Source organism: Artemia sp. Qi Xiang Cuo, chromosome 10 (genome assembly GCF_049724085.1).
Source record: "Artemia sp. Qi Xiang Cuo chromosome 10, ASM4972408v1, whole genome shotgun sequence".
In the NCBI taxonomy this organism is placed as follows: Eukaryota; Metazoa; Arthropoda; class Branchiopoda; order Anostraca; family Artemiidae; genus Artemia; species Artemia sp. Qi Xiang Cuo.
In genome coordinates this window covers 48176278-48202567 of record NC_142803.1, presented here as the reverse complement: position 1 = coordinate 48202567, position 26290 = coordinate 48176278, and the positions used below count along the sequence as shown (strand labels likewise).

At 32.9% G+C, this 26290-nt stretch overlaps 1 protein-coding gene across 3 annotated transcripts in view; it reads left to right on the top strand.

The window, feature by feature from the left end:
• LOC148947833 (uncharacterized) overlaps positions 1-26290 on the top strand; it is a 262032-nt gene that overhangs the window by 14334 nt on the left and 221408 nt on the right. Inside the window, exon 2 of one of the 3 annotated variants that reach the window (XM_089095473.1) lies at positions 23410-23609. The exons of the other annotated variants lie outside the window; for them this stretch is intronic. Within the exon in view, the coding sequence (XP_088951599.1) occupies positions 23414-23609 (196 nt within the window). The 5' untranslated portion in view covers positions 23410-23413. The remainder of the gene's footprint in view (positions 1-23409; positions 23610-26290) is intronic. 3 annotated transcript variants of the gene reach the window in all.

The following is a 26290-nucleotide window of genomic DNA, read 5'->3' as shown; positions in this document are numbered from 1 at the left end:
TAATACAAGAAATTATGAAAAAATTATCAGTAAGTAGCAATTTCTTTCTTGAAGTCAACTCTTGGATACACAATACGTAAATTTCATTTAAGAAATTATGAAAAAAAACAATTTCTTTCTTGAAGTCAACTATTGGATACACAATACAGAAATTTCATTCAAGAAATTATGAAAATATTTGTAAGTAAGTAACAAACTCTTTTTGTTTCCACCTCTTGGATATACAGTACAGATACTTCATTCAAGAAATTATGAAAAAATCGCAAGTAAGTACCTTTTTTTCTCTTTATCAAAAACAATTTTCACTTAGCTACACGATGTAGAAATTTAATTCAAGAAATTAGGAAAAAATTCTCAGTAAGTAACAATTTCTTTCTTGAAGTCAACTCATAGATACACAATACGGAAATTTCATTCCAGAATTTCCTGACTTAGATACACGATGTAGAAATTTGATTCAAGAATTTATGAAAAAATTCTCAGTAATTAACAATTTCTTTCTTGAAGTCGTCTCTTGGATACACACTGCGGAAATTTCATTCAAGAAATTATGAAAATATTTGTAAGTAAGTAACAAACTCTTTATTGATTTCACCTCTTGGATATACAGTACAGATACTTCATTCAAGAAATTGTGAAAAAATCGCAAGTAAGTAACTTTTTTCTCTTTATCACAAACAATTATCACTTAGCTAAATGATGTAGAAATTTAATTCATGAAATTATTGAAAAATTCTCAGTAAGTAACAATTTCTTTCTTGAAGTCAACTCTAGGATACGCAATACGGAAATTTGATTCAAGAAATTATGAAAAAATTGTAACTATGTAGCAAATTCTTTCTTTAATTAACCTGTTGGATAAACAAAAAAAAAAAAAGACATTTCGTTCAATAAATTATGACAAAATTCTAAGTAAGTAACAAACTTTATTGTTTTCACGAGTTAGATATACTAAGTAGAAATTAAATTCATTAAATTATGAAAAAAATTATCAGTAAGTAACAATTTCTTTCTTTAAGTTAACTATCGGATACACAATACGGAAATTTCATTCAAGAAATTATTAAAATATTTTTAAGTAAGTAACAAACTCTTTATTAATTTCACATCTTGGATATACAGTACAGATACTTCATTCAAGAAATTATGAAAAAATCGCAAGTAAGTAGCTTTTTTTCTTTATCACAAACAATTTTCACTTATCTACACGATGTGGGAAAATTTAATTCAATAAATTATGAAAAAATTTTAAGTAAGTAACAATTTCTTTCTTGAAGTCAACTCTTGGATACACACAATACGGAAATTTCATTCAAGAAATTATAAAAATATTTGTAAGTAAGTAACAAGCTCTTTATTGATTTCACCTCTTGAATATACAGTACAGATACTTCATTCAAGAAACGTGATTAAACACGTTTTGAAACTACATGCTATTTGTATGCCTTTCCTTGGCACCTTTCCAAACGAACAGGGATTCCCCACTGGTTCCTACACCTTGCAAAAAAGTGAGCAGTACGAAAACTCCGCGTTTTCAGCCAGACTGGTTTTTTAGGGACCAATCAGGAGAGATATGCAAATTCGACCTAGCTTTATTACATTTTTTAAGGTTCATTTAGACGAAGGTACGTGCGCGCACGTAACTTCGTCTAAATGAACCTTAAAAAAATGAAATAAAGCAATGTCGAATTTGCATATCTCTCCTTATTGGTCCCTAAAAAACCAGTCTGGTTGAAAACGTGGAGTTTTCGTACTGCTCACTTTTTTGCAATGTGTAGGAACCCGTGGGGAATCCCTGGTCGTTTGGAAAGGTGCCAAGGAAAGGCATACAAATAGCATGTAGTTTCAAAACGTGTTTAATCACGTTTCTTGAATGAAGTATCTGTACTGTATATTCAAGAGGTGAAATCAATAAAGAGCTTGTTACTTACTTACAAATATTTTTTATAATTTCTTGAATGAAATTTCCGTATTGTGTGTATCCAAGAGTTGACTTCAAGAAAGAAATTGTTACTTACTGAAAATTTTTTCATAATTTCTTGAATTAAATTTACCACATCGTGTAGATAAGTGAAAATTGTTTGTGATAAAGAAAAAAAAGCTATTTACTTGCGATTTTTTCATAATTTCTTGAATGAAGTATCTGCACTGTATATCCAAGAGGTGAAATTAATAAAGAGTTTGTTAATTACTTAAAAATATTTTCATAATTTATTGAATGAAATTTCCGTATTGTGTATCCAAGAGTTAACTTCAAGAAAGAAATGGTTACTTACTGATAATTTTTTTAATAATTTCATTAATTTAATTTATACATAGTATATCTAAATCGTTAAAAAAATAAAGTTTGTTACTGACTTAGAATTTTGTAATAATTTCTTGAAAGAAATTTATTTTTTTTTTTTTTTTGTTTATACAACAGGTGAATTAAAGAAATAATTTTATAATTAGTTAAAATTTTTTCATAATTTCTTTAATCAAATTTCCGTATTGCGTATCCAAGAGTTGACTTCAAGAAAGAAATTGTTACTTACTGAGAATTTTTCAATAATTTCTTGAATTAAATTTCTACATCATTTAGCTAATTGAAATTTGTTTGTGATTAAGAGAAAAAAAAGTTACTTACTTGCGATTTTTTCACAATTTCTTGAATGAAGTATCTGTACTGTATATCCAAGAGGTGAAATCAATAAAGAGTTTGTTACTTACTTACAAATATTTTCATAATTTCTTGAATGAAATTTCAGCATTGTGCATCCAAGAGACGACTTCAAGAAAGAAATTGTTACTTACTGATAATTTTTTCATAATTTATTGAATCAAATTTATACATCGTGTATCTAAGTCATGAAATTCTTGACTGAAATTTCCGTATTGTGTATCCATGAGTTGACTTCAAGAAAGAAATTGTTACTTACTGAGAATTTTTTTCCTAATTTCTTGAATTAAATTTCTACATCGTGTAGCTAAGTGAAAATTGTTTTTGATAAAGAGAAAAAAGTTACTTACTTGCGATTTTTTCATAATTTCTTGAATGAAGTATCTGTACTGTATATCCAAGAGGTGAAAACAAAAAGAGTTTGTTACTTACTTATAAATATTTTCATAATTTCTTTAATGAAATTTCTGTATTGTGTATCCAAGAGTTGACTTCTAGAAAGAAAATGTTTTTTTTCATAATTTATTAAATTAAATTTCAGTATTGTGTATCCAATAGTTGACTTCAATAAAGAAATTGATAATTACTGAGAATTTTTTCATAATTTCTTGAATTAAATTTATAGAACGTGTATCTAAGTAATGAAAACAATAAAGAGTTTTGTTACTTACTTGGAATTTTGTCATAATTTCTAGAAGTAAATGTCTTTTTTGTTTATTCAGCAGGAGAATTCAAGAAAGAATTTGCTACTTACTTACAATTTTTTCATAATTTCTTTAATGAACTGTCTTTTTTATTTACCCAGGAGGCGAATTCAAGAAAGAATTTGCTACTTACTTAAAATTTTTGATAATTTCTTAAAGGAAATTTCTGCAGTGTGTATCCATGAGGTAACATGAGTGTGTTACCTATTTAGAATTCCTTCATAATTTCTTGAATGAAATTTCAGTATTGTGTATCCAATAGGGTAAAACAATAAAGACTTGATTACTTACTTGCGATTTTATTATTATTTCTTGAATTAAATATCTGTAGTGTGTCCAGGAAGCGAATTCAAGAAAGATATTGTACTTACAATTTTTGATAAGTTCTTAAATTAAATTTCAGCATTTTGTATCCATGAGGTAACTTCAAGACAGAGTTTGTAGATTACTTATAGTTTCGTTATAATGTCTTGAATGAAATTTATGTTTTTATTTATCAAGTAGGTGAATTCAAGAATAAATTTGTCATCATGTGTTTTACAATATATGGATGCAAATTAATTTTCTTAAATCTCCGACTTTTTATTATAAATTATAAACTTTTTATATGATATATTACTCTAAAAATAATCAACAAATAACAATTTAATTCATAATATATTTTTAATGAAATAATGCTATGTAGAATATTAATAAAATAAATATATTATGATAAATTATTAATATCAACAATTAACTTTGGACATTTTGAATCTGTTCCATAAAATAGTTCACCATGTTCTCTCTTGATATTATAGCTATTGTCTTCTCTTAGTTAGTAATCAGTAGAATAATCATTATTCCATTTTGAGTCATACACAATTTTTACTGGTGTCTCATCAAAAGGCTCAATATGCTTTTCGTCTTTGGTATTATTTGGTTCAATGACTGTTTGAGCAATAGCAGTCACGTTTGATGGTGCTTTGTTTTTCATCGATTCATCGTTATATTCCATCGTTATATTTTCTGACAATGCCCTGTTTATTTTTCTTGAAATTTCACTGTATATTATCACATTATTTTTACACAGGTAACAGTTTCGGCACGTAGACAAGATATGGTTTACGATATTAGTAGAAGAGTAGGCCTTTCTTTTATTGATCTTCCGTTGAATGCTAATACCTGAAAGGTGACGATTGGATGTATCAGTAGGTAATGTGTTACCTGCAACAGTAGCAAGGAGTTGTCCTCTATCATCAATGATTATTTTTATGTTGGCATTCTCTTTGAGTGCAATCATCTCTGGAGATCTCAATCTCGCATAACCACCAACATAAGAGTTGAATTTTTTCGGTATTCCAAAGAAATTTAATTCCTTACTGTCATGACAATGCATGCATACATTTCCAAGAGTGCTAACACCTGTACTTGTTTAAAAGTTTAAATATTTCTTTTTGTCGGCATTCAATGCTACAATAACCCTGTTATGTAAACACACTTTATTAAAAAGTTCCATCTTCACTTTTTTTTTAAATATATGACTTATTTGTTTATCGTTCCACTGCGTAAAAAATAATTATTTAATAAATGCAATAGATTAGGTTGTGTCAATAACCAGTCATAGAATACCAGTGGGAAAGTCACATCGTGTCTCTGACAAATCACAGAGCGCTGTCAATAACCTGTCATAGAATACCAGTGGGAAAGTCACATCGTGTCTCTGACCAATCACAGAGCGCAATTGTTAGAACTGTAAGCATATTTTGACATTTTAAGTTATTTACATAAAGAAAGAAATAACTAAAGTTGAGAAATTTTGAAGTTCTAAAAAAGTTTGAATTAAACACTTTTAGGATATTGAGTGTCTTTACTGAAAAACTAGTGCATTACAGAGTCTCTCCAACCCCTTAAAGCTCTTTTAAAAGATACAAAAACTACTTATTTAACACAAAAATTTTGTTTTTAATGACCGCCAAGTCACACGGAATTAGGCAGCTGAGTCTCTCAATCCCCGTAAAGCTCTTTTAAAAGATACAAAAACTACTTATGTAACACACACAGTTCGTTTTTAATGACCAACAAGTAAAGAAAAATCACACGGAATTAGGCAACTGAGTCTCTCAATCCCCTTAAAGCTCTTTTAAAAGATAAAAAAACTACTTATTTAACACAAAAATTTCGTTTTTAATGACCATCAAGTAAAGAAAAATCACACGGAATTAGGCAACTGAGTCTCTCAATCCCCGTAAAGCTCTTTTAAAAGATACAAAAACTACGTATTTAACACCAAAATTTCGTTTTTAATGACCATCACGTAAAGAAAAATCACACGGAATTAGGCAACTGAGTCTCTCAATCCCCGTAAAGCTCTTTTAAAAGATACAAAAACTACTTATTTATCACAAATAGTTAGTTTTTATATACATTATCTTTAACAAAATTCAAACGTATTTAGTCAACTGAGTCTCACATTCCCCTTAAAGCTCTTTTAAAAGATAAAAAAAATACTTATAGATCACAACAATTTAGAAATTTTTTACCCAACCGTAAAAAAAAATCACACGTACTTATTCAAAAGACTAACACAATAACCTTATAGCAATATTAAAATATGCAAAAACTAAAATTATAAAACAACTATTATGCATTTATTGAACATCAGGTATAGAAAATCACATGGTACTAGGAACCTCCGTCTCTCAATCACCGGACTATTCTGTTAAAAGATACAAATAATACTAATTTAACACGAAGAACACCCATGTAACTGAACACCTGTCTAACTGACACCCCTGTACAACTGAACCTCCGTGCTAAATTTCATTACGTTTAATATCTAGTCACCAAATGCTCCAAGCCTCAGAAGAAAAAGGGATTTTGAAAACAGGGAGCTTTCGATTTTAATGACCATCAAGTAAAGAAAAATCACACGGAATTAGGCAACTGAGTCTCTCAATCCCCGTAAAGCTCTTTTAAAAGATAAAAAAACTACTTATTTAACATAAAAATTTCTTTTTTAATGACCATCAAGTAAAGAAAAATCACACGGAATTAGGCAACTGAGTCTCTCAATCCCCGTAAAGTTCTTTTAAAAGTTACAAATACTACTTATTTACCACAAAAAGTTCTATTTTTTTTAAATAATATGTTAGAATTCTGCAACGTATTGATTATAAATATTCTCTAAATCACTGTTAAGCTCATTTAAAAGATACAAAAACTACTTATTTAACACAAAAATTTCTTTTTTAATGACCATCAAGGAAAGAAAAATCACAAGGAATTAGGCAACTGAGTCTCTCAATCCACGTAAAGTTCTTTTAAAAGATACAAAAACTACTTAATTAACAAAAAAATATCGTTTTTAATTAACATCAATTAAATAAAAATCACTCGGAATTATGCAACTGAGTCTCTCAACCCCCTTAAAGATCTTTTAAAAGATACAAAAACTACTTATTTAACACAAAAAATTCGTTTTTAATGAGCATCAAGTAAATAAAAATCACACGGACTTAGGCAACTGAGTCTCTCAATCCCCGTAAAGTTCTTTTAAAAGATACAAAAACTACTTGTTTAACACAAAGAACCCCCATGTAACTGAACCCCTGTATAACTGAAACCCCTGTACAACTGAACCACCGTGCTAAATTTCATTACGTTTAATATCTAGTCACCAAATGCTCCAAGCCTCAGAAGAAAAAGGGATTTTGAAAACAGGGAGCTTTCGTTTTTAATGACCATCAAGTAAAAAAAAATCACACGGAATTAGGCAACTGAGTCTCTCAATCCCCGTAAAGCTCTTTTAAAAGATACAAAAACTACTTATTTAACACAAAAATTTCGTTTTTAATTAAAATCAAGTAAAGAAAAATCAAACGTAATTAGTAAACTGAGTATCTCAATCACATTTAAGTTATTTTAAAATATAAAAAAAATACTTATTTAAAACAAATAAAACCAATTTAAATGAAACCCTTTATAACTGAAACCCCTGTACTCAATCCCCGTAAAGTTCTTTTAAAAGATACAAAAACTACTTATTTAACACAAAGAACCCCCATGTAACTGAACCCCTGTATAACTGAAACCCCTGTACAACTGAACCACCGTGCTAAATTTCATTACGTTTAATATCTAGTCACCAAATGCTCCAAGCCTCAGAAGAAAAAGCGATTTTGAAAACAGGGAGCTTTCGTTTTTAATGACCATCAAGTAAAAAAAAATCACTCGGAATTAGGCAACTGAGTCTCTCAATCCCCTTAAAGCTCTTTTAAAAGATACAAAAACTACTTATTTAACACAAAAATTTCGTTTTTAATGAGCATCAATTAAATAAAAATCATACGGAATTAGTCAACTGAGTCTCTCAATCCCCGTAAAGTTCTTTTAAAAGATACAAAAACTACTTATTTAACAAAAAGAACCCCCATGTAACTGAACCCCTGTATAACTGAAATCCCTGTACAACTGAACCTCCGTGCTAAATTTCATTACGTTTAATATCTAGTCACCAAATGCTCCAAGCCTCAGAAGAAAAAGGGATTTTGAAAACAGGGAGCCCGATTTACGAAAAAAAAAAGGGATACCCCCCGTGCAACTGAACCCCCCTTGTAACTGAACCCGTGTATAACCGAAATCCCTCCGTGCAACTGTATCCTCTTTAACTGAACCCTCGTGCAACTCACCCCTCTATGCAACCCCCCCCCCTCATAACACTTTTCACCCATTTATTTTTAAAATTACAAAAATTTTCAAAAGTTAATTAAGTAATATACAGACCACATCGGCGAGGTAAAGCTAGGTCAAGTCACAATGTCATTCTATCGTTACTTTTCAATTAAGCTATTGAATACTTTCTAGCAATGTCCCTTGTAAGCGTCTACGCAAATATCTTTTCGAAAAAAAAAAATTCGCAAATCTAGTAAACTAAAGAAGTAATTACATCACTGTTGTTAGTTCCATCATTAATCTCCAATAATGTAAATGCACCCCCTCATTTTTTTCCTCTACTAATATCCTTGCAAATAAAAACTATTCTCTTTGAATTCAATTCTCTAACTAATATGTAATGTAAAGAAAACTGAAAAGATACACCGGTTTTTCCAACACGGATGTAACCTAAAAAAAAAACTTGTTTATCATGAAATAGAAATTCAGTTAATTGTGCCAGAAAAAACTTGAGGCAAATGACCCTGGTAACCGTACAATGAATTGAAAGTTTACATTCAAACTTACGCCTAAGGCATAGATATGTATGTAAGCTTTCAAGTGCCTATACTTTCACGGATACATCGCTTGTATCCGTGAAAGTGCAGAATAGGTAACTACTATTGTGTTACCAGCCCTATCTGAGAGCCCTTCTTTTAACTCCTGAATTGGTATTTCTAGGGGAACATTATATACTACTATTTTTGTTGGGGATTGTTTTGGGTTATATTTAGATGAGTTAATTGGGGTATTCAGAAGAGATTTTAGATTAAGTATTATATCAGCTGATTTCTGATCTTGGACAGCTATTAACAAAGATCCATCATGGTAAATGTTAAGAGAAAACATTGATTTTAACATTTCGAAAATTGCAACCCTTATTGTAGTAATCTTTGTTATTTCAAAGGGGGTATTTGGAGAAATTTTGAGGTAAATTCCTAAGTTTTGGGAAGGGTAATCTTGGAAGGGAGGAGGGGAAATATTTTTGATTGGGGATGTTTTTTTCCTTTTTTTGGAGCTCCTAGAAAGGACCTCTTGAAAGCCATTATCATCTATAGTGACATTTGATCTAACACTGATTATTGTTCTATTCTCATAATTTGAGCGTTCATGTAAGCTTTGTAATAGGGAGCTTGACTAGCCAGGATGGGGCAAAAATTGATCTATTTCGTTAGTATTTGGGGTGGGATCTGGAGGGACCTTTTTTTGGGGGGGAATTCTTTGCATTGCCTTTTTGAATAAGCTTGAAGCTAAAAAAGAAAGGATAATAGTATGATACCAGACCGTCTGGACTCTACAGAGGGGAAAACTTCACCATCCACAAAAGAAACACCACAGTATGGCCCTGAGGAGGATTTTGAGCACGAGGGGTTCAGTACAGCTACTGATTAATCGAGACAATTATTCACAAGAAACTTATTTTTTAAATTTCTTAAAGTGTTGCTGTTGTGTTGACACAGATAGATTATACACTTGGTAGATATTCTAATCTTGGTTTGCAGACTTATCTTCCTATTCTTCCAAAAAAATTTTAACTCTGAAAAAAGACCCTTGGCTATTCTACTTTGAACATCTTTACTGTTTGTACCATCTTTACTAATAATACTGCCAAGGTAAGTGAAGCTGTCCAGCTGATCAATCTTTTCGTTACCTAATGCCACTTTTTCATCTTCACTTTTTCTTAGCCTTAGTGACTTAGTCTTCTTAACATTAATTTTCAAATTCATTCTAGCACCCTGAACTTGCAAAACCTCTAAAAGTTCATTCATTTTGCTCACACTTTCATTTTGGATACTTAAATCATCAGCATAATCTAAGTCCAGGAGACTTTTTCCTCCCCATATGATTCCGTGGTCTCCCATTTCCTTTCCTGTGCTTCTTAAGACAAAGTCCATTAAAATGATCCATATAAAGGGGGATAAAACACAACCCTGCTTAAGTCCTGATTTAATACAAAACCAGCTGCTAACCTCATTTCCTATCTTAACTACATTAGTGTTATTCTTGTACATTGCAATAATCACTTTAATTTATTTGTCTGGTATACCATACAAGGATAAGACCTTTGCTAAAGCTCTTCTATCAACAGAATCAAACACTTGCTCATAGTCTATAAAACTGAAGACCAAAGGTGTGTGACAACTCAGGCACTTCTGAATTATTAACCTAAGAGGGAAAATTTGGTCAATGTGTCCTCTACCTTTTCTAAAACTCTGCTGTTCTTCTCTTAAGACTGCATCTAATGCAGTCTTCTCTTAAAATTGCATTTCCTTCCTTAATTGCAGTAGTATTATTCTTGTACATAGCACTGATCACTTTAATGTATTTGTCTGCTATAGGCTACTATACAAGAATGAGACCTTTGCTAAAACTCTTCTGTCAACAGAATCAAACACTTGCTTATGGTCTATAAAACTGAGGACCAAAGGTGTTTGACAACTCTGGCACTTCTAAATTATTAACCTAAGAGTGAAAATTTGGTAAATACACCCTCTACCTTCTCTAAAACTGTGCTGTTCTTCTTTTAAGACTGCATCTACAGCATTTCTCAGTCTAAAAAGTACCATATTACTGAGTAATTTGCTACCTACAGAGACCAGACTAATGCTTCAATAATTACCACACTCACTCTTATCAGCTTTCTTGTAGTGTGGTTTAAATAAGGTTTTCCTAAAATTGTTAGGTACTTCTTCTTTTTCAAAAATCATATTAATAATCCTCAGTAACCTCTCTGTAACCTCAGAGCCACCATATTTAAGAAACTCACTTACCACACTATCAGCATCTGGAGCCTTATTATTTTTTAGTCCTTTTGCTAATTCTTTCTCACAAAACCAATCTTCCTTCACGTCTAAGGTATCACAAACTTTTTCATTTTCCTCTATATCTTTTCCTGCAAATCTATCTTGGTTTAGCACATTCTCAAAATGTTCTGCCCATCTCTCTTTCCTTATCACTAATTTTGGCCCTGTTCCTATCTTTAATTTGGACAAGTCTGGATTAACTACTCTCTCTTTTTATTAACATGCCAGTACAATATTTTACTATTATGACTTCTAGCTGCACCTTCTAGATCCTTGAAATTTTATTCATTGCCTCCACTTTACACCTCCTTAATTCATATGCTCATGCTTTCTCTATTTATTTATTTTATTCAATAAAGGAGGAAGCCATAGGCTTGTTGCATAACAAACACAAAAAATAACAGCTCAAACAGCAACACTGTAAAACACGAGACGAAAAATAAAACAAAAAAAATATTCATCAGTAAAGAACAACTATGCAACAACTATATTACAGAAACTGTTTTTCATAGAACTCAGTTTCAACAAGAGCACTCTTAAATGATTGCACTTGTTTGAGTAGAAACTCTGGTATCAGATAAACTATTCAAAAGTTTTGCTGCACAGTTAACAAAGCTACATTGACCTATTTTCTTGTGTACTTGTGGCTGATACAGTTTATACGAGTTTTGTTGAGTGGCTGAGTAATGACTAAGGTTGAAGAAATCAGCCCAGTCCACATTATTGACACTGTTCATAATACAGAATGTATTGATCAGGTCAATCCTATCCTGTCAAAACTCCAGAGAAGGAAGTCCCAAACACTCCAGTCAACGCTGATATGGTAAATGGCTCAAATATGGCACAAACTTTGACGCCCAATGTTGCGCCCTTTCAATTTGCTGCAAGTCACATTTCCATGTAGGATACCACACAGAGGAAAAATATTCTACCACCAGGCGTACTATTGTCTTGTATAGTGTCATAAAAGTGTGAAGATTAAATTTCATGAAACTTCTCTTAATCCGAAGCAGACTGTAATTAGCATTTCGTAAAATTATTGACACATGCTTGTGAAACTTCAACTGGTTATAAAAGTGGATACCTAAATCCCTTACTGAATCTGCAGATGAAACAAGTGTATCACCAAGAAAATAATGATAAGTTGAGCTTTTTGAAAAGTACTGGAGTGCAAAACATTTTTGATGGCTTACAAACATAGAGTTCAATTTACACCAATCATTTAGGGTATTCATGTACTCTTGAACAAGAGCGACGTCTACTAGAGATGTAGCACTTTCATACAGTTTTATATCGTCTGCAAAGGGTTGTGACAGTGGAGTGACGAAATACATCAAGCAAATTGTTGACAAACAAACAAAATAACACTGGACCCAAACAACTACCCTGTGGCACACCACTCAAAATCAGACTCTGACTTGAAAGTGCACTAATGACTATAACTTGTTGGGAATGGCCTGATAAATAATCTGTAATCCATGTTAAAGTTCTACTGCCTAGCTTATACTCTTCAGATTTTTCAAGCAACAAACTAATTGAAACTTTGTCAAATGCTTTACTGAAGTCAATGTACAAGCAATCAAACTTCGAACTGAAATCAGCCATATTTTGGAAACCTTTTACAACTTCTAGCAACTGCATATTACATGACCTGTTTTTTCTAAAACCATGCTGTGACGGATGCCATAATTTATTTTGGTTGAAGTAATCTTTATCCGATATACAATAATCTTTTTCAAGAACTCTAAAAAAAATTGAGGTGTTTGAAATTGGATGATAATTTCCAAATTGGGATTTAGATCCTCCTTTGTGGAGTGGCTTTACAACCACTTTTTTGATGCTACAGGGCATTTACCACTCAATAGACAGTGGTTAAACAAAAATGCAAGAGGTTCAGCTAAACACGAGGCTGTCTTCTGAAGAAAGCGTTGGAAATACCATCTATATTTGGAGTTTTATTACTGGAAAGGTCATGGAGAATTTTTAAAACCTGCTCTGAAGAAATGTCAGAGTCATTGAAAGGCACTTTTTCTGCTGAAACAAATTTGGTAAAATGGGGTGGACTGCATGCATGGACATCATTTGGATTTACAAAAAACTGACAAAAACACTTGATTAAAAACATCAGCCTTTTTCAGATCATCACTTATTAATGCACTTGTAGCTGGGTCATCAAAAATGCACAAATCAGTTGAGGAGTCAGTCTTATCTCTATTAACATACTTCCAAAACTTCTTCAGACACCCTCGAATATTAGTAATGATTGACGATTCGAGTGATTCCCGGTTAAGGCGTAGAGAATGAGTGGCGCAATTCCGAGCCCTTTTATACGCACACCACGTGTCTTCATTTTTTCCAACATATACTGTCTGCATTGTTTATTTTTATCACTAATAGCATCAAGCACAAATTTTGGCAGTCGTCTTCTTTGTCTTGAACCTTCTTTTATGTAAAAACGTGGAACAAATCTATCACATGCATCTTTTATAACCTCTCAGATGAACTCAAAAGCCACATCCACATCTGCATTCCTAGACTGAAGCTCCTCAACAATAGAAACGGAACGGATAAAGCCTTGAATTTCATCGTAACAACCCTTGCTATAATCATTATAAAGTTTAGAACCAGAGTTCATTGCTGCACTTACATTCATTGATAGAGACATAACTACATTCCTTTTGCATTGTAGCACACTTCCTTTATATTTCTTTCGTTTTCATATGCTCTATCACTCAGATAATTCTTGTACAAGCCTATTCTCCTGTCTTTCAAACATAAAGCTTTTCTACTAATATTCCCGGCTGTGGTCCTAATTTTCTTCCCTAAGACACCATCAGCAACTTCACAAAGTGTTATTCTAAGATTATTCCAACCATCTTTCACATTGTCAAATTTTAAACTCTTATGTTTAGTATTCAATTGTTCCTAGGAGGTAGTTACCCTTCCAAAACCTCAGCTTTAAATTAACCCTAGACACTACTAGATGCTGATCTTTACTTTTAACATCAATAACAGCACTCCTATATACCCTTGTATCTTGTATTGATCCTACCAGTCTTCGGTTTACAATAACATAATCAATAAGGTTAGCTCTCGGGCCATCATGTGAATACCAGGTTAATTTTGGGCCATTTATGACCACAAATTATATTGGTTACTATTAGATTCTTGGACTTGCCAAATTGCAAAAATCTATAGCCATTACTGTTTTCTTTTCCTACACCAATTTTACCTAGGCTATGATACCCTCTATCCCTATTTGTACTAATCTGGACATTAAAATATTCTAGTAAAAACACCATATTTCTACCTGGGACCCTGTCTATTTACTCTTGTAACTGTAAGTAAAATTCATCTGAGTCACTAGTATCTCCATCAGTTGGTTCTACAGGGACATATACTACTATTAATGATACCCTGAACGGTTTAATTATATTAATTAAATAAACGTTTTCCACAAAGTAAGTTTTTCAAAGAAAAGTAAAGAACCCCATGAAACCAAAAATGAGAAAAAATAAAGTAAAAAAATCTACCAAGCGTAAAACTACCAGAAATCAGCATCAATAAATAAATGAAACCCAAAACAAACAGAAATTACAATAAATAACCAAGTCAAACTCAAAATGAGCAGAAATTAACATGATAGGGCTTAAAACCCCTATGCCATCCCCAAGGCCAGAACATAATTTGCACTTTACTGAAAAAAAATAAATGATTTTAATTTTATAACTTTAATAAATCAAGTAATATTAACATTTTGATTACTAAATATCAGTATATGTATATTAAACTGACAATGCACATTCATTTGTATTTTTTTTTTCAGTAAAGTGCAAATTATGTTCTGGCCTTGAGAAGGCATGGGGGTTTGGAGCCCCACTCATGTTAATTTCTGCTTGTTTTGAGCTTGACTTGGTTATTTATTGTAATTTCTGTTCATTTTGGGTTTCATTTATTTATCGATGCTGATTTGTGGTAGTTTCACTCTTGGTAGATTTTTTTTTTATTTTGGCGCATTTTTGGTTTAATGGGGTTCTTTACTTTTCTTTGAAAAACTTATTTTGCGGAAAAAGTTTTGTTTAATTAATTTCTGTGTGTTTTATATTGACATAGTCTTTTCAGGGAAAAAGAAAATAATTTTTTAAATCCTTTTGGTTTTTTTTTAAAGATTTTATAGTTTGGCCTGCTATTTGTGTGCTGGAGAAAAATTTTCAGCAATTTTTAACAACATACACCTTTTTAAAAATTTGTACACAAATAGTAGTGTTTAATTTAGTTTTATACCTCCTCTAGTTGACCTGAAAACTTGATACCATTTGCAAAAAAAAAAATCTGTTTACTTTCTTTAATAACTTGGATACTCTTACGCTATTTTGATTTGGTTAGATTTTAAGAGCAGAAGTAGCCCTGAAAGTTTGAACATAATACCCAGACCTTTTAATTTCCAATCGAATGATCCCTTTTTGAGTGTCTACAACAATCCTTTCTATAAACACTTATATGCCCCAAGGGCAAAAACTACAACCCTTGCCCTGAGGGCTGTTAGAGGGTTGTCATCCTCTAAGACCTAATTTCCAGAACTTTCAACTACGTTAAGCAAAATGGTTATCTCAAAATTTTGATTTGATGTGTTCGGAGAAATGGTGGGAGTGAGAGGGGCATTAGTTGCTCTCCAATCACTTTCAACTATCAAAAAAGGCACTAGCCCTTTCAATTTCCAATTGAATAAGCCCTTTTGAAGTTTCTCCAGCAACACTTTCAACAAAAGCCTTGGCACTAGCACTAGCCATTTCAATTTCCAATCGAATGATTCCTTTTTGAAGTTTCTATGACAACGCTTTCTATAATAAAAAAAACCTTACATGCCCCAAGGGCATAAGTTACAACCCTCACCCTGAGGGCCTTGGAGGGAGTGTCATCCTCAAAAACATAATTTCCAGACTTTTTAACTATGTCAAACAAAGTGGTTATCTCAAAATTTTGATTGGATGTGTTTGGATAAATGGTGGGCGTGGAAGGGGTGTTAGTTTCCTTCCGTTCACTTTCGACTGTTGCAAAGGGTACTAGCCATTTAAATTTCCAATCGCATGAACCCTTTTTGATGTTTTTACGACAACACTGTCTATCAAAAACCTTATATGCCCCCAGGACATAACTTACATCCCTTCACCTGAGGGCTGTTTGGGGGGGGGGGGTTCATCATCCTCAAAGACCTAATTTCCAGAACTTTAAACTTTGTTGAACAAAATGGCTATCTCAAAATTTAGATTGGATGTGTTCGGGGAAAAGGTGGGCGTGAGAGGGGGTTTAGTTGCCCTCCAATCACTTTCGACTATTAAAAAGGACACTAGCTCTTTTAATTTCCAATCAAACAAGCCTTTTTTGAAGTTTCTACAACAACACTTTCGATAAAAACCTTATATGCCACCAGGGCATAACTTACAACCCTTGCCCTGAAGGCTGTGGGGGGAGTGTCATCTGTACTCAACTTTTTTTAGACTGTTGATGGAGTACAATTTTTCAGTGTGGTACCCAATGAATAAGTTGGGTTGATTCCTGGTTGAAAAAGCATAAAAACATGCAACTAAGTTTCTCCCATATGTTAAGTATTTACCATATCAGTTAGAGATAGAGGCACTAGAGTTGCCAATCTTAGATTTTAGATAGAATTAATCCAACCTTATTAATGCCTACTGTATTATCTGTGGCATTGATACTGCAAACCCAAATCAATTATTTCAATTTTTAAGCCATCAGGTGACACACCAGCATATGCATAAAATTTACCTGCCAAAACCTGATCAACGCACAGGGGTATACTTTTGTTTATAGGGTCCACCAGGAATGGTTTTATGGTTCTCGGGAATTTCATGGTTCTCTGGGATGCCACTGCAAAAAGAGCAGCTATTATGTTTGGAAAGAGCATTGCATGGCGACTGTAATGGTGTATTTCTATTGTCTCTGTTTGATATCTGTCTAATATAACCATAACAAAAAAATAAAAAAGTATGAAAGTTCTAAAGAATTCAGGAAAAAAATTAAATTAAAGATCCTAAAAAAGGAGAAAACTAGGCCTAAATCAAAGGGGCATAGCCATTAAAAATGTATCTAATGAATTTTTGCTGATAAAAAGAAAGTAAGAATTTGGTAGTTGCTGCAAGTAGTTTAGAATGCTCCACCAAGACTACTTATTTCAGTAGGGATGCAAACGCATTAATTTGCTTTAAAAGATCTTTATAGGCACAATCTATCCTGGGCTCTGGGTCTCTTCACCTAATTCAACTATTTTCCAAAGTAGCAAAAAGCTTGCACAAACCTTAAATCTTGGTTCTATTTAATACCATTGTGAATGGGCGTTTAGCAATAAGTTTCTAAACTGCAATTTTAGCCCAAAATCCTTCTTAGATGATAGATAGATAGTTATTAGCATATTTATCGGAATGGATTGTTTTTGTTTCCCACAACTGAAAAAAAAGATTAAGTGGTTTACAATGTAGGAGATATAGAAGGAACATTACTTTTTTTTTTGTTTTCACAAGAGTGATACAGAAGATGAAACGCCTCAAAGCATTATAGACTTTTTTGCATGCTAGATGTTCTGAGAAGAGTTGTCTAAGGATAGTTTTAGTTACTCTCAAGCCATAGATAGGGTTATCAGTGCCTGGGGACAATGTCCGTCCTCTTCCCCCCCGCCGCCGCACTTGTGCACCCTCAGAGGAAGTGCCCAGTGACAGCTGTCTCCCCTTGTTCTTCTACCCCCCCCCCCCTAGTTCCTAGCTACACCACTGTTACTTTTTAGACAGTAGACCTTATGAAATAATGAACTGCATGAAATGTTTGGCCTGACCCCATTGTCTAGGGTTTCATGAGACATTTTTTTAGATTATTAGACTGTGTTTTATGAATGAGGGATGGCAGGTTGCCAAAAATCATGCTATTTGGCCATCAAGCCAGGGCAAAACAAAAGCAAGGTGTCCTTGAACTGGAAGAGCAGAGTTCAAAAGGAAAGATTACAAAGCACACAACTTAGCATAGCGAGGGGTTTTTGAGAGTAAATCTAGGAAGAGACTGGGATAGAAAAGGAACATGTACACATATGTATTGGCTTCAGGCGGTTTGATGGTTGAATGAGGTGTCAGTAGTTGTGGTAGTGGATACGTTATTTTTTTCAAAGCTTACTTTTTTCTAGAAACATAAAGCACTGGTGGCCTTGTCCTAAATTAACTCAGATATTATGTAGGCTGTTTAAAAAGGGTTGCATTGTCATAGTCCTTTCTTTCTTCTTTTTTTTTTCATTTTGACAAATTCCTTTTTTCAAACAGTTTGTGGTAACAAACTGTAAGTAAGGAGCAACCCGGCTCAATGGTAACCAAAAGTCTAAAAAACGGAATTTTGATACCAATAGATACATCAAAAGAATTAGATTTTAATTGTGATTTCAAATATATAAGTTTCATCAAGTTAATCTTACCCATCAAAAGTTACGCGCCTGAGAAAATTTGGCTTATTTTCGAAAAAAGGGGAAAAGACCCCCTAAAAGTTATAGAACCTTATTGAAAATCACACCATCATATTCAGCGTATCAGAGAACCCTACTGTAGAGGTTTCAAGCTCCTATCTACAAAAATGTGGAATTTTCCATTTTTTGCCAGAAGAAAGATCACGGATGCATGTTTATTTGTTTTTTTTCTTTTCCCCGGGGTAATCGTATTGATCCAGTGGTCCTAGAAAATCGTAGGAGGGCTCATTGGAACGGAAATTAAAAGTTCTAGTGCCCTTTTTAAGTGAACAAAAAAAATTGAGGGCAACTAGGCCCCCTCACACGCTCATTTGTATCTCAAAGTCACCCAATTAAAATTTTGAGATAGCCATTTTGTTCAGCATAGTCGAAAATCTAATAAATATGTCTTTTAGGATGACTTAATCCCCCACAGTTCCCAGAGGAAGGGCCGCAAGTTATGAACTTTGCCCATTGCTTACATATTTTATTGGTTATTGGGAAGTATACAAACATTTTCAGGAAGGATTTTTTTTTCTGGTGGGGGGTGGGGGCGGGAGGAGGAGTTTACTCAGGAGAATCTTTCCGTGGAGGATGTTTCTTTGGGGTAAGGGACATTTCTATGAAGGGGGCGCCAGATTTCCAAGCATTATTTGAAACACAATCAGAAATTAAATTAAAAAAAACAAGTTTTTTCAACTGAAAGTAAGAAGCAACATTAGAACTTAACGAACAGAAATTATTACGTATATGAGGGGGTTCCCCCCCAAGTCAATACCTCGCTCTTTACGCTACAGTTTTTTTTAGTGCTTTCAAAAGAGCTATCTATTCTAATTAAACGGCCTTTGTGATTCAGGGGTTTGTGAATTAAACAAAATTTTAACTTTTCAAACAGTTCGTGGTAACGAACTGTAAGTAAGGAGCGACCCGGCTCAATGGTAACCGAAACTCTAAAAAACGGGAGTTTGATACCAATAGATACATCAAAAGGATCAGATTTTAATTCTGATTTCAAATATATAAGGTTCATTAAGTTTAATCTTACCCATCAAAAGTTACGTGCCTGAGAAAATTTGGCTGATTTTGGAAAAAAGGGTGAAAGACCCCCTAAAAGTTATAGAACCTTAATGAAAATCACACCATCATATTCAGCGTATCAGAAAACCCTACTGTAGAGGTTTCAAGGTCCTATCTACAAAAATGTGGAAGTTTCCATTTTTTGCCAGAAGAAAGATCACGGATGCCTGTTTGTTTGTTTGTTTGTTTTTTTTTTGTTTTTTTTCCCAGGGGTAATTGTACCTACCCAGTGGTTCTAGAATATTTTAGAAGGGCTTATTGGCACGTACATTAAAATTTCTATGTACCTTTATAAGTAACCAAAAAAAATGGAGGGCAACTAGGCCCCCTCCCACGTTCATTTTTTTTACCAAAGTCACCCGATCAAAATTTTGAGATAGCCATTTTGTTCAACATGGTCGAAAATATGATAAATATGTCTTTTGGGATGACTTAATCCCCGAAGTACCCAGAGGGAGGGCTAAAAGATATGAACTTTACCCAATGTTAACATATAGTATTGGTTATTCGGAAGTATACAGAAGTTTTCAGGAGGTTTTTTTTCGGCTAGTGGGTGGTAAGGGGGGGACGGGAGTTATGTTGGAGGATCTGTTCATGAAGGAATTTTTCATGGGGGAAGGGAAATCGCCATGAAGGGGGCGCCGGACTTGCCAGCATTATTTATTGGTTATTGGGAAGTATACAACCGTTTTCCGGAAAGCTATTTTCGGGCGGGGGGGGCTAGAGGAGGGAGTTACTCTGGAGAATATTTACGTGGAGGATGTTTCGGTGGGGTAAGGGACATTTCTATGAAGGGGGCGCCGGATGTCCAAGCATTATTTAAAAAACGATCAGAAATTAAATAAAACAAAAAAAACAAGTTTTTTGAAATGAAATGTAGGAAGGAATATTAGAACTTAAAATGAACAGAAATTATAACGGATGTGAGGGGGGTCTCCCCCAAGGCCATACCTCGCTCTTTACGCGACAGTTTTTTTTATTGCTTTAAAAATAGCTATCTCTTCTAATTAAATGGCCTTTGTGATTCAGGGGTTTGTGAATCAAAATTTTTTTAACTTTTAACGTAAAGAGCGTGGTATTGACTAAGGGCAGAACCCCCTCATATACGTAATAACATATACGTAATAAAAAAACAATAAAAAAACAAGCGATACGTCTCAATAGTAATCGAAACTTTTAAAAACGGAATTTTGATGTCAATAAATGTATCAAAAGAATGTGTTTATAATGCTGATTCTAAATATATAAATTTTATAAAGTTTAGTATTACTCATCAAAGGCAACAAGCCTGAGGAAATTTACTCGATTTTTTAAAGAGGGGGTAACATCCCCTACAAGTGAAAGAATTTTAATGAAAATCACAACGTCAGATTCAGCGTATCAGAAAACCCTATTACATAGGTTTCAAGCTCATATCTGCAAAAATCTGCAACTTTGAATTTTTGCCAGAAGAAAAATATACGAATATAGAAGTTAGTTACGTAAGTTAATTTGTAAAGACATTCATTTAGCAAAAGAAAAGTAAAATTTTTATGCAAATAAAAGCTGCATTAACTAAAAAACGATCAGAAATTAAATAAAAAAAACAAGTTTTTTAAACTGAAAGTAAGGAGCGACATTAAAACTTAAAACGAACAGAAATTATTCCGTATATGAAAGGGGCTGTCCCCTCCTCAACGCCTCGCTCTTTATTCCGTATATGAAAGGGGCTGTCCCCTCTAAACGCCTCGCTCTTTACGCTAAAGTTTTTTATTGTTTTAAAAAAAATTGTGAGACAGAGTCAAACTTTAGCGTAAAGAGCGAGGCGTTGAGGAGGGGACAGCCCCTTTCATATACGGAATAAAGAGCGAGGCGTTGAGGAGGGGACAGCCCCTTTCATATACGGAATAATTTCTGTTCGTTTTAAGTTTTAATGTCGCTCCTTACTTTCAGTTTAAAAAACTTGTTTTTTTTATTTAATGACGTAAAGAGCGTGGTATTGACTAAGGGAAGAACCCCCTCATATACGTAATAACATATACGTAATAAAAAAAAAGCAATACGGCTCAATAGTAATCGAAACTTTTAAAAACGGAATTTTGATTTCAATAAATGTATCAAAAGAATGGGCTTATAATGCTGATTCTAAATATATAAATTTTTATCAAGTTTATTATTACTCATCAAATGCTATGAGCCTGAGAAAATTTACCTGATTTTTTAAGAAGGGGGGAAACATCCCCAACAAGTGAAAGAATTTTAATGAAAATCACACTGTCAGATTTGCGTATCAGAAAATCCTATTACATTGGTTTCAAGCTCATATCTGCAAAAATCTGCAACTTTTGTATTTTTTGCCAGAAGAAAAATATACGAATATAGAAGTTCGTTACATTAGTTAATTTGTAAATTACGTCAGAACCGAATTTAGAGACAGCCATTTAGCAAAATAAAAGTAAAATTTTTATGCAAATTTTGTTTACTTATTCAATGACGGTGAGCCAAAATAAAAGCTGCATTAGCTAAAAAATGATCAGAAATTAAATAAAAAAAACAATTTTTTTAAATTGAAAGTAAGGAGCGACATTAAATCTTAAAACGAACCGAAATTATTCCGTATATGAAAGGGGCTGCCCCCTCCTCAACGCCTCGCTCTTTACGCTAAAGTTTTTTATTGTTTAACAAAAGTAGAGTTGGGAGAAAGTCAAACTTTCGCGTAAAGAGCGAGGCGTTGCGGAGGGGACAGCCCCTTTCATATACGTATTAATTTATTTTCGTTTTAATTTTTAATGTCGCTACTTACTTACCGTTTTAAAATTTTGTTTTTTTTTTCAATTACTCAAGTAAATGAATGTTTTTTGTATTTAGATTAATTTTCATTACAAATTTGGAGATCCTTGTTTGAAGTTTATTACTGGGAAACTCAAGTTTAATAATTTCCAGCCTTCACCTCCCCCCTCAGATAAGCTTTCTACTGGCTTCCTACCCTTAGAAATTCTCTGTATTCCCTTATAATAATTGTGCTTGACTGTTCTCAGGCCTGCTCAATGCTTTTAAAAAAATGAAACAAGGCATGGAAAAATGAAGCAAGGGAAATGTGGTTTAACTGTAGAAATTTAGGTATTTCCAAGCTTTTCCTGTACCTTCAGGGGTGTAGATGTTTAATAGTCAATTTAAAGTTTAGAATTACAAACTATTGCTGAAATACTTGCAGAAATTAAAAATAGCACTGAAGTTAAGATTTTTATAGACTTTTCATGTCTACTAAACGGTGAAATGTTTCACATAGCTTAGAAGCAGAGATTTTCTACATATTTTCTTGTTAAATTTAGTCAGGAAAATATAATAGTTTATTAGCTTGTGAATCACTCATGTATTATATGGTTATGGTGGTTCTTGGTATCCTAACTGTCATACCTATGAAGTTCAATGAGAGGTGTCATCAACTGTTGTCGATGCCAAACAACATCTAAGCTGCCCAGTAATTTGGTGTTATAATAGTCCTGAGTTCTGACGAGTGAGATTTATTTGATTTTATTCCCACAATAATTGTCCAAAGGGATCTGCAGTAAAAATTGGAAAATGGTTACCAAAAACATAGTTCTGTGGTCTATGTCTCCCCCCCCTCTGTCCTGAAAAAACTAAAAATAACCTCCTTAAGTCTAAACTAAATGAATCTTTGTTTAGATGCATCACAAATATCTTTTAGATCTGTTGTATGGCTTTGAATTCTATCTTCAAAACTAAGAAGTCCTTCCTTTTTATTTATCCTTTTTCAAAATGTAACATAATATTTATTAATTTCTAATTGCCATTGCTCAAACTTACCCATAGCAGTGAATGTGGTCTGATTCTAGATTATTGACCCACGCTCAAGTCCGTACCTTCAGATTTTTTGTCAATGTTATCTAGTAAATCAAAATGCAAGTGATTCCTGAATGAAGTTCTACTGCATTACTGTAGTAGAAAATAAAAATTTAAGTTACTACACTATTATAGGGACATGAATGTATTTAAAGAAGTTCTTTCATGCTCTGACAAAGATAAACCGTTTTTAATTGTTGGAGATGGAAACTTTAGCTTTTCAAGAGCAGTAGTGGAAAATTTTGGAATAAAGAATATAATCTCATCAGGATTTCAATCATTTGATGATTTGTCTGATATGGCAAAGGAAAATGTAAACGTCCTAAAGAATCAGGGTAAGTTCTTTTTTATCCCTTGTATGATGATAGCTTCAAATTATATATACTAAGACCCATAATAAAATTTAAATTCAGTTATACCGATTAATGAAAAGTCGAGGGGGGGGGGGAATCAGTTTTTCAAATTCTAGGGTCATAAATTGGTCATTCTTTTCGATTCTCTTGTGAAAATACCAAAAAGGGTAATTTCTCAATGAAAATCCTCTTTTAAAAAGTATTGTCCAAAATTTAGGAGGGGAGAGGAGCAAAAAAAAAAATCCAGGGGACATATGCTCCACTTCCTAATTGGTGCCACTGTATAAATTACCTTTAAATGGGGTACTCACAGTGTCATATATACAGGCTATATATTTAACATTTTGCTGATTTTAGTTAACTCTCAAGACTGAATTCGTATTAATAGAAATACTATACAAATTATGTTAAAGAATAGAAAGTAGTTTTTAAAGTCTACATAAGAAAAGCTTTTGTCTTAACATTTGACTTTTTGAATCACTTTTGATACTTCAACTTTTGCTTTGGACACTATAAGTGTCAATTTTAAGAAGCAGAGTTAGACTAAGTAACCTTAGAAAAAATCGTGTGGGGCTCCCATGAGGGGGTATGGAAGGCCATCTTTATATGGGTAATCCACATAAAAAAAAATTAACATATATCAATCTTTAATATTTCCTTCCTAAACTTCTGCTGAGATTGCTGAGATGGCTCATCTTTAGTTATATCATTAAACTTATTTTTATTTGTAATCAACAGTATTTGGTATCTAAGTAATGATCTAGACCACTTCAGAACCAACAGAAGGAATTCAATACGCTCTAGTGGACCCCGACGCCGCGCCAGTTTTTGGGCTGCGCGCCGCCGATCTAAGACGCGAGTGCACCGCCAATCTGTCTATGTAATGCCTTATGTTTTTGCAGTGATTTGATGATTTTGGTGTGCTAAGTAAACTGACGTGTTGAGTGACTTTGTAAAAGTCTATCAATATCAATTTATTACTGAACTGGCAGGTCTTTTCACAAAAAAAAATTCAGCTGAATCCCCTTTGATATCCACAAATCACAAACATAGTCTCTTTGCAATTTATCACGTTTCCTCAAAAGCAGCTCTCATAGGTTATGAATCTTGGCTGGAACATCATTGCTGATAAACCAGTTGCTGTTATTTCCATAGAATGTCTTATTCTTGATCTTGCTGGCACTTTTCATTATGGCAAACATATTATCTCTTGTATTCCGTGCCACCTTCAAAAATTATGGCTGCTATCATTTTGAGTTGCTGTGAAATTTACTTTGAGCATTTCTAATCCATAGCAAACTAACTGTGAATAAAATTTTTGCCTGATCATTATCCTTACGAGGAATAATGACTCTTCATACTTTTCATTTTTTCCTTCTGGTCACAGTGTTGTCACACTTATTGGTAAAATCAAAATTACGCACAAATACAGTGCCATTGTGTGTTTCAATCAAGTGTAAAATTTTTAGTTGACCAATCAGAGGCAATAGTTTGGGTGTAGTTTTTTAAACCTAGAAAAGATAAAATTTAAAAGATAAAAGACAGGCAAAAGTAAAAAATTTAGCAAAAGATAATTGGGAACAAATAAACAATATAGCAGGATAAACAAAATAAAATAACCGCTTCTCCCAAAAGGGTGCAACGGGTATATTTGCATACATCTTTTTATAACTAGCCTAATGGTTTTCCTATTAACCTAGCCACAACTATGTTATAATAGTTATGGCTGAACAACAGTTTCAATGAACTATTATTATTTTCTGGCGAATCCTTCGGATCGATCTTGGAGGAGGATCTGCTCCATATATGTGCAGCTATGCGTTGTTTTTTTTTTGTTTTTTTTTTTTTTTAGAGAAAAGTTTTGTTTTTTTTATTAGGTTCCTATTAAACTTGTTCAGGAATAATGATGCCAAGACAGAGTCAGGCTTCCAAAAATAAGCGAGGCAAAATCGGAAATTAATCTAATAACTTTGAAATCCTAATTATATTAATTTTTCCTTCCTGAGACTCAATATTTGGAGAACATTATGCATGATCATGATTAATCAAAATATCTTCCTCATTTAGCCAAATTACAAATTACTTTTGTGCGATTAACATAAAGCATAAAAGAAAGAATATTAAATATTTATTCAGATGCTTTTGGATCGGAATTCTTCTTTTCTGGGGCAATGGGCTTTCCAGATTATTCTATTAAGCCCTCTTTTTGTTTAAGAAAATCTCAACAAGAGACTAAAAATATTGCCTTTAAAAATGTACACGAATATGTTTATAATTTTGATTTGGCCTATCTTTAATTTTAATTCTTTTGATTCTCTTATAAATTTGTGTTATTTTGGAAGTTTATTTACAAATTATTCCGCCCCTATACTATCAATATTGTTGCTGAAACAGTCTGATGTTAACATTGTCAATAATTGTAGCCTTGCTTTAGCCGGTTATCATTATCGATAATTGAGTTTGACTTGATTTTGTTGAGAAAATGTTTAAAGAAATAATATTTTTGCGTGATAGGTGGACGTATTATCTGGTTTGTTTTTGTTTTAAAGCTATGACAAACTGGAAAGCAAATTCTGAATGTAGTATATTCTAAATGAATCTCAAATTTTATTTCTTTTCAATTTTGCATGAGAAGCCCTCTATTTTGTCTTTCAGATTTTAAA